This window comes from Dendrobates tinctorius, unplaced genomic scaffold (genome assembly GCF_039654945.1).
Source record: "Dendrobates tinctorius isolate UK_male_01 unplaced genomic scaffold, ASM3965494v1 ptg000211l, whole genome shotgun sequence".
In the NCBI taxonomy this organism is placed as follows: Eukaryota; Metazoa; Chordata; class Amphibia; order Anura; family Dendrobatidae; genus Dendrobates; species Dendrobates tinctorius.
The window spans coordinates 22,969,715-22,979,327 of record NW_027361878.1 but is presented as its reverse complement, the minus strand read 5'-3'; the positions used below and the strand labels follow the sequence as shown (position 1 = coordinate 22,979,327).

The 9,613-nt window shown below is 45.3% G+C and overlaps 1 protein-coding gene across 5 annotated transcripts; it reads right to left on the bottom strand.

The window, feature by feature from the left end:
- Positions 1-4,813: 4,813 nt before the first annotated feature.
- LOC141058364 (9,11-endoperoxide prostaglandin H2 reductase-like) lies at positions 4,814-7,636 on the bottom strand. Of its 5 annotated transcripts, none has more exons than XM_073554609.1 (3): positions 7,493-7,594; positions 6,291-6,471; positions 4,814-6,119 (listed from the first exon to the last, which is right to left on the bottom strand). In XM_073554609.1, the coding sequence occupies exons 2-3, from the start codon at positions 6,292-6,294 to the stop codon at positions 5,260-5,262; spliced, it is 864 nt and encodes a 287-aa protein (XP_073410710.1). In that variant the 5' UTR covers positions 6,295-6,471; positions 7,493-7,594; the 3' UTR covers positions 4,814-5,259. The 5 variants fall into 5 exon arrangements, with proteins under 5 accessions (XP_073410710.1, XP_073410709.1, XP_073410708.1 ...); XM_073554608.1 differs by having other exon boundaries at positions 7,365-7,493; XM_073554607.1 differs by lacking the exon at positions 6,291-6,471 and having other exon boundaries at positions 7,493-7,636.
- Positions 7,637-9,613: the final 1,977 nt, after the last annotated feature.

The following is a 9,613-nucleotide window of genomic DNA, read 5'->3' as shown; positions in this document are numbered from 1 at the left end:
AAAGTTGTTGTGCAATTTTTCCTGAGTACCCTGATACCCCATAAGTGGGGGTACACCACTGTTTGGGCACACGTCGGGGCTCGAAATGGAGGGAGCACCGTTTGACTTTTTGAACGCAAAATTGGCTGGAATAAATGGTGGCTCCATGTCGCGTTTGGAGAGCCCCTGATGTGCCTAAACAGTGGAAACCCCTCAATTCTATCTCCAACCCTAACGCCAACACACCCCTAACCCTAATCCCAACCCTAATCATAACCCTAACCACAACCCTAATCCCAACACACCCCTAACGAAATCCCAACTCTAACCCTAACCACAAGCCTAACCGTAATCCCAATTCCAACCCTAACCCTAAATTCAACCCTAACCCTAAATTCAACCCTAACCCTAAATTCAACCCTAACCCTTAGTCCAACCCTAACCCTTAGTCCAACCCTAACCCCTAGTCCAACCCTAACCCCTAGTCCAACCCTAACCCCTAGTCCAACCCTAACCCCTAGTCCAACCCTAACCCTAACCCTAGCCCTAACCCAAGCCCTGGACCTAACCCTAATGGGAAAAAAAAAAAAATATATTTTATTATTTGTCCCTACCTATGGGGGTGATAAAGGGGGCGGTGATTTACTTTTTATTTATTTTGATCACTATGAAAGTTTATCATAGTGATCAAAATAAATGAATCTGCAGCGTTGCAGATTCGACTAGGCGCACTGCGCATGCGCCCGCCATCTTGCAAGATGGCGGCGCCCATGACGCTGGACGGCAGGACACCGGGACGGATAGCGGGAGATCGGAGGCACAAAGGAGGGTGAGGGGGTGAACGGAGGGTGAGAGGGGATGATCGGAGGGCTGGGGGGGGCGGAGAGAAGGCGGGGGGGGCAGATCATGACAGCGGCTGCCGATCGGTGCCGTCAGAAGGTGGCGGCAGCCGATCGGTGCCGTCAGTCGGTGTGGGGGGGGTCGGGTCTCGGTGTCCAGCCATGTCCGATGCTATTTCAGCATCGGCCATGGCTGGATTGTAATATTTCACCAATTTTCATTGGTGAAATATTACAATCGCTCTGATTGGCAGTTTCACTTTTAACAGCCAATCAGAGCGATCGTAGGCACGTGGGGGCTAAGCCACACCCCCAGGTGTTAACTCTGAAGGGTCCTTTGTGTGCGGGTCGGGTGACCTTTCAGTGACCCCGGTCACCCGACCCGCATGGGGGCTATTTATAGCATGACGCCTACGTAGGCGTCATAGGTCGTTTGGGCACTGCTTTTCATGACGCCTACGTAGGCGTCATAGGTCGTGAAGGGGTTAAATAGAAGGTAGAACTAGGGAGGGTAGAGGTGGGATTGGGTTGAGGGTGCAGTTGTTAGGCTGAGTGCAGACGGACTTTTTAGCCCTGCGGATTTTTCTGCGCAGAATGGAAGAAATCCGCAGGTCAAATGACCTGCATTTTTCCTGCGGTTTTCCACTGCAGATTTCCCCCTGCGGATTTGGTGACAGGGGAGATGAAAAACCGGACAAAAGTAACATGCTGCGGATTTTGTACCGCGGAAAAATCCGCAGCATCTGCACAGCGTTTTTTTTTTCTTCATTGCTTTTAATGGTACTGTACATCACAATGCGGCTATGCAACGTTTCTGCGCGGTAAAATCCGCTGCGGATCCGCTGGATATCCGCATCGTGTGCACACAGCCTTAGAAGACCCACTTCTCCACTGTGTGTATTGCCGGGGTGAGGAATGTGGGTGAAATGAAGGCCACCTTAACAGTGCATTGACGTGAGGTTCTACTCATGTAGTAAAAGTATATGCCAAGGAATAGTAATTGCAGCAGACATTTCTGCACTAAAGACGTGACTCCTGGCAGGAAAAATGCTGCAAAAAGTATGTTTGAGTCCCCGCTGCTGCATGTCTCGTGCCTGTTAGACAGCCGCAACACATGCAGGGATTACCTAACAGCTGCGAGACGTGCAGCCGCAGGGACTCTAGCATATTTTTCGAGGACGCCGAAGTCACTCGGTTAGCTCCCAAGCATGCTCAGATAACACCTCGCTCATCACTAGAGAACATGCCCTAAATAATCTTTGAATCAGGTTCCTAATTTCATATGTTAGGAAACTGATTCCTATAAGCATTACACACATATTATTTTAAGCATTTCTCACGGGATGATTATTCAAAGATAATTTGAAACTGTTTTTGATGTGGGCTCTGGCAGGAGAATCTGCTAAAAAAAAAAAAAAGAAATGTAGGTTTTTTTTAGAGTCGATAAGCAATGTATGCCCCATCAGACAGCAGAGTTCTATAGAAATCGGCCATACATCTATTCATCTGGAGATTTTCCAGCCGTACAATCCATGCAGTGTGAACAGAGCCTAACCTTGTTATGTCCTAACATGGCTGCAGATTTCCAACACTGGATCTAAAGTGAAGCCGCTGCTGTGCGCCCGTCAGCCCAGTGATAAGCAGTCTGACCATCATACCCTTTACTGGCCCTCGAGCAGAGAACTGGAATGCAGGGATATAAAGAAAAAATGGGCAAAGACACCAGAGACATCTGCTGCTTGCTCAGCCTTTCAAAGAACTGACAAGCCGACCAAGACGCTGACAATGTGCGGACGCATATGTGTATTCTAATTCACTGGTGGGAGTGAAAACAGACATTTAATCAAAAAGCCAAGTATAGATTTTTTTCTTCTTCTCCAGAGACTGTTCTTCCATAGTTTCCTTTAATATGTCTGATGCTGCTGATGTAAAACAATGGAATAAATATAATCTTTCAACCAAAAATATATCCCGAACTATGCTGTGCATCACGTGAGTGTAAGCATGTGTCCAGACGGCAGCAGAAGCATGTCCTTCAGTGTCATGTCAGCCCTTTTTTCCCCCATTTTCTAAAGCAATAATGCAGTTTCACTGTTCTAGAGTAATCATTCTTGGTAAGTCATCGTTTTTCAAGTTATATGCTTTTTTTTTTTGCTTGGTGCCTGTTCACACTATCTTGGATGTGCTGGTCTTTTTATCTTTGTAGCAACGACCATGTTGTCAGACTAAACCAATCTCAAGGTTCATAATTAGTGATGAGCAAACATGCTTGTGTGCAAATCGAATGTCTTTGGCGTGCTCAAAAAATATGTTTGAGTCCCCGCGGCTGAATGTCTCACAGGTGTTAGGCATCCCAGCATGAGTTATGGCTGTCAAACAGCCATGAGTAATGCAGCCACGGAGACTCGAACATATGATTCGAGCACGCCGAAGTCACTCCGTGAGCATGCTCAGATAATACTTTATCCCTACACAGAGGTTGGATCAAGGGAGGGCTTTTTGAGGATGGGTGTGATTGAGGCATGTTTGAATGATGAGGGAAAGACACCATTTGTAAGTGAAAGGTTGGAGAGGTGTGTTAGAGATGGGATGAAGACTGTGGCCAAGTTAGGGATGAGGTTAGACGGGACCCTAACCATGACATACAAAGCCATCCACAACCTGTCTCCTCCATACATCTGTGACATGGTCTCTAGGTACCTATCCGCACGCAACCTTCGATCCTCTCAAGATCTCCTTCTCTACTCCCCCCTTATCTCTTCTTCCCACAACCGCATACAAGTCTTCTCCCATGCTTCCCCCATACTCTGGAACTCTCTGCCTCAACACATCAGACTCTCACCATCAACGGAAACCTTCAAGAAGAACCTGAAGACCCACCTGTTCCAACAAGCCTACAGCCTGCAATGATCCTCGGTCTACTGAACCACCGCGCGACCTGCTCTACCCTCTCCTACTGTATCCTCACCCATCCCTGTAGACTATGAGTCCTCACGGGCAGGGTCCCCTCTCCTTATGTACTTGTGTGTCCCTTGTCTTACACGTTTATTATTCTTGTCTATATTTCCCCTTTTCACATGTAAAGCGCCATGGAATAAATGGCGCTATATAAATTCATAATAATAATCCCTGCACGTTCACTCATCACTAGCCATAATAAACCTTAAATGGGATCTGATGTTGTACATGTGCAGTTTACCACCGGCATCCTGGATCTCCAGCGCGTGACGTTGCAGCAGTATATTACATGTCTTCATTGTTACAGCCTCTATTTTTAAAATCGGGGGAAGAAGTTTTTCCTACAATTTTTCTCAGTCAACGTAATTATACAGTGTGAGGAAGCGAGACGCCAGGACGAGAGATCACAACTATGAATTAGCCTCAATTACAGCAATTACCACTTACAATTGCGGTTAATATAATTTTGAAAGTTTTCACAATTGCTGACGCAACTCGTAGGGTGGATTTCAGGGTCGGAGGAGCCTTGTACCAATTTGGTAAAAAAAAAAAAAAAAAAAATAATTCAGCTCAAGATGTAGAATACTTGGCTGTAGCTCAAGGTCACCAAACAGTGGGGCCAAATTGTTGGTTCAGTCTAAAAAAAAAAAAAAAAAAAAAAATAGTTCAGAAAACTCTACAGATGATTTTGTTTCTCACTTGTCATGCGCTTTTTTTTACGGCAGCAAAAATTCGGTTATATGAATGAGGACTAAGATCCTGCATGAGCATGCACACGAGCTCATACTTTCCGCTGAGTCCGTCCACTGCTCTGTGCGTATGCTCATACAGTAGCTCAGTGCGTATGCTTGCTGAACAGCGTGTAACAGAGCAGCTTTTTGAGCCATCTGTGGAAGTTTCAGGAGCTGTAGGACTGTTCCGACACTACTTTTTTTTTTTTTATTTATTTACTAGATATTAAATTAAAAAAAAAAAAAATGATACTCTTTGACCCACGATAAACAAAAAAAAATACATGAAACTCCTGATTACTGAAATAAAGTTGGGAATTTAACTTTAATCAGTCCTTCTTACAATGGATTCATCACACTGCGGCCACAATACGTTATTTTGGTCACGGTTCTTTATATCCGCCAAAAACCTCAGCGTCTTTGCAGAAATTTTTCGAAAAGTTCGATCTTTAGTGCCATTTTTGACCAAGAAAGAAAAAAAAAAAAAACGCCCCCAGAAGATTTTTGTTTTTTTTTAGAAAAAAAAAAAAAAAAGCAGATTTGTTTTCGAAATTTCTATGACCATGCCATTTATTAGTAAAAGCTTACACAAATCCATCCAGATGTATAAGGCAAATTTTTCCCGTTTCAGAAATTTCTGCAGTTTTGAACATACCCCCCGTAGACCTCTGGCAGATTTGGTGGGGATTTTGCAGCAAAGCCAAATGGCATTGTCAAAAAAAGTAAAATAGTATAATACAGTCCAGACGATGCTACGCCACTCCGGTAGGATCCCAGCAGTATCTTCTCTTGCTTCCTCCACCTTTCAGCTGTTCTATTTCCTCATTACTCAGCTCAAAATCCCAGACGTTAAAATTCTCCTTTATTCGCGCTGGCGCAGAAGCTTTAGGAATAACGCCAACACCTTGCTGTAGTGCCCACCTGAGTAACACCTGGGAGGGAGTGCGCCCGTGCACGTTTGCCACTTTGCACACTTCCGCATCTCCCAAGAGATCCCCACAGCCCAGGGAGGAGTAAGCTTGGAGATGAATGCCATTTTGTTTGCACCATCCGATAAGATCGGTTTGTGGGAGCCGTGGATGGCACTCCACCTGTAACACCGCAGGGCGGATTCTGCACAATTCTAGGAGCTCTGCCAGGTGGTCCTCTGTATAATTGGACACACCGAGTGCCCTAATATTTCCAGAACTATATAGGAACTCCAAGTTTCTCCAGGTTTCTTCTCTAGCCCATTGGTTACGGACATCGTCACTTCGCCAGCCCTTCTTCCCTGGCCAATGAACGAGGTAGAGATCCAAGTAACGAAAGTCTAATTTTTCCATGCTATTTAAAAAGGCATCATGGGTTCCCGGGCCTAAAAATGAAGGATGTAACTTGCTTGTGATGAAGATATCAGAGCGACGTAAGCCATATTTAGGCAACAGCTGGCGGAAAACGTCACCGAGCTCAACCTCGTTATGATAGCCCGCCGCTGTGTCAAACGAGCGGTACCCACACTCCAACGCAGCGTCTACGGCCTGGAGCAGATCATCGAGTCCCCTCAAGCGAAATGTGCCCAAGCCAAGCAGGGGCATGGTCACCCCATTATTAAGAGTCACCGACTGCTGTGGAGCTGTGGAGGATAGAAAGAGACATCACGTTTTACAAGGACTGAAAGCAACGCAAAACATAAAGCCTGCAGGAACGGGAAACAGCCGGAAGAGCATAGAAACCAACTACAAAGAACCGGAACTACAGAATTCAACACCGCACCATTCATTGTGACGCAGTCGCCCATACTAACCCATTAGCCCTTTCTAGCCATAGCCGATTTTTTTTCTGTGCTTTTCGTTTTTTTTCTTTGCCCTCTTCCAAGAGTCATAACTTTTATTCATTTTCCGCATACGTAGCCATACGATGGCTTTTTGTTTTGCAGGGACGAGTCGCAGTGTTGATGGATGCCATTTATTTAACCATATGATGTACTGGAAACAGAACAAAAAAAAAGTGCAATTCCATCATTGTTTTGTTTTTACAGCATTTATTTTGGTATAAAATGGAATTGGAAACGTATTTCTTCAGGTCAGTACGATTACAGCAAAAACAAAACGAGGGTGATATATATATATATATAATCCTATGCTTAAGTGTTCCCTTTATTTTTATTTTTTTTTATATATATTAGAATAATACTACTCTGAGTGCAAGCCAAAGTTTTGTTTTATTGCACTCTGACCAATAATATCACTAATTTTGGGAGAAAATACTTTCACCTTTTTGGCATTTGCAGAAAAGTTTAGCCCAGCCTCTGCCAAAAATAGAGTTGGGGCGGGTGGGTTACACCCCAGGGGAGGTTCGGTGTGCCTTATGGCAGTAATCTTATTCCAGATCACTTTCCAGACATACTAATTTTTTTTTTATTTTTTTTTTAGGTGGACATGTGAAGAGAAAAAAAAAAAAAAAAGTTAACCCCAGAAAATTTTTTAAAGTGTGTGAAATACACCTCTTCATATGTTCAGTGTTACGAGTGTTTTTCTCCCCACTTCAAGTTATAAAAAAAAAAACAAAAAAAACACAACTTTAGAATAAAAAGCGCAGGTCCCTTTTTTGAAGCAGCTCCTGAGTTTTTGCAGAATTTCCATCCCCTTTAAATCAGTCCCATTGTTTAGTGCAGATTGGACACAATTCTGTGCATCTCCCCCCTCAAAATAAATAAATTGCAGGCCATAAACTATCATGGAATCATATCCACTTTGCTTTAATTGCAGATTTTCAGCACAGAAAAAAAAACGCAAGAATCTGGTCATGAGGGAAGCCTGACACCCTCAGGTGTGCACAGGCCTTTGCAGTAACGCATGAGGGCTTGCAAATATTTTACCCAAATTCTCCCGTTACCGGAACACGTGCTCCAGCTCCTCAGCAAAGAGAATATGAAAGTGCACAGCACCCGGTAATCCCCACTGCCAGCTCCGGACACAACACACCCGTCCTGCAGCCTGCACCTACCTCCCTGCTGCGCCATCTCTCCAGGACACGCGCTAATCACATGGGGCAGGGCGTGGCTGAACCGTATAAACTCCGCCTCCTTTGTGACGTCGCGGCTGCTGAGCCGGTGGGCGGAGCTTGTCGCTGCCGCTCAGTATATAAAGTCGTTGTGGCGGGATTATCTGACTGTCGCTACGCTATGGCGCGGTGTGATTGCGTCAGCTGGTGTTGCTCCTGGTTTCTCACAGTTTTGGAACAAAATGGAGCCACTGACACCACAGCTGCCTATAGATGTGGCTTAGGAGACGTTCGCTAGTGTAGACTCCACTTGGGTCAGGCAATGTGGGTTTTTTCTGACAAGAAATTGACCAAGGCCTCGCTTTACGTCACTTTTGCATGGGAAAGCTTATGAATTTGTTGCGTATTTACGTGCAGATACGAGTGCGGCCGACTAAGCCGCCAGAACCATAAATGCGGAAAATAGCTAATTTTTTTGTTCTTTGGGTTTTTATTTTTTTTCTTCCCCCGTCTTCTATGAGCCATAACAAGCCCGGATTGGTAATCTGCCCAGGCGGGCATATTCCTGGTGGGCCGGCGGCTCTGTAAAATGTTTAAAGAAGCGCCTGTTTGTGTGCATGGTTTCGCATGCACGCGCGGCAGCCCTTACCATCACGCATGAAAGCAGACACAGCGGCCCCTGTGATGATGTGTGCTCACTCGCACGGCGGTCCTTATGATGACGCCCACGCACAGCTCCGGTAGTGACACAGCCGCCAATATGAAGATGCACGCACCACAGCTGCACACGGCACTACGACATTTGCGACATCCCTGAGCGTGGGCAAGCAAGAGAGCGCGCACGCGGGTTTTAGCCAAAGGTTTTTTCCTGATTACCGGTAGTGATAAAATTCAGGATCCGCTCCATTGCACGTCCAAAAAAAGCGTGCTCTGAACAAAAATGACAATCCTTTATTAATACATTAAAACCATAACAAACCTACATTAAAAAAGTGCCAATAGTGCATGTGGATGGGCCCAAAAACACAAAAAGTGGCACCATGAAATGGCAGGTAGGAACATTGAGAATAGATAAAAATAATAAATACTATAGTCTCAAACATATAGTGGGCAGCACAGTACTGACAAAGACATGCTTAACTAATCATAAATTATCGATAGCAAATACATGCTCACTAAATATAGTCATCAAGCCCATGATATGCGCCAAGTACAGTGCTACGATGTAAATAATTACTACTCCTAAACTGCAGTTACATGAAATAACACAATATTATAACCTACCCGAGCTCATGCGATGGTGCCACTTTCCAATGCGCGCGTTTTGGCGACGTGCCTTGACTCCCCCTGATGAAGGCACGTTGCCGAATCTCGCATTGGGGAAGTGGCACCATCGCATGAGCTCTAGTAGGTTATAATATTGTGTTATTTCATGTAACTGCAGTTTAGGAGTCGTAATTACACTGTGTATACACCTCCTATCCTGTATACATGGTGTAAATATAAGTATCTGCTCTAAAGCCCCTGTTACACACTGTGATATCGCTAGCAATATCACTGTAAAGTCACCGATTTTGTGACGTTACAGCGATATTGCTAGCGATATCGCTGCATGTGATACTTACCTCCGACCCGCTCCCCCGCTGGTTATCGCTGATCGCACGAGAAGCTCCTGGACCGTTCCTCGTCGGTCACTTCCTGCGGCGCTTCCTGTGGCGCCGACGAGCGATGCGTGGAGCCGGGCGGGAGGATGCAGGATCACTGCGTCTGACAGGTAAGTAGTGACCCCGACCCCAGCGATGTCGCTGGTGAGATCTGCCTGTGTGGCAGCTCACTAGCGACCACCTAGCGATTCACCAGCGATCCTGACCGCGTCATATCGCTGGTCGGGATCGCTGGTGCATCGCTAGATGTAACGGTACCCTAAGTGTGTGTATCTATATGAAAATAAGAAGCACTCCGATGAATTGTGGAAAGTGGCGGATTCATTATTAGCCCATGTGACAACGTCTTGGATCCATTATAGAACATTTCTCTGCTATGGAATTGAAATGTTACCACATGGGCCAATAAAGAGTCCTCCACTTTTCTCTTATTTAATTGGTATGCTGATTATTTTCTTTT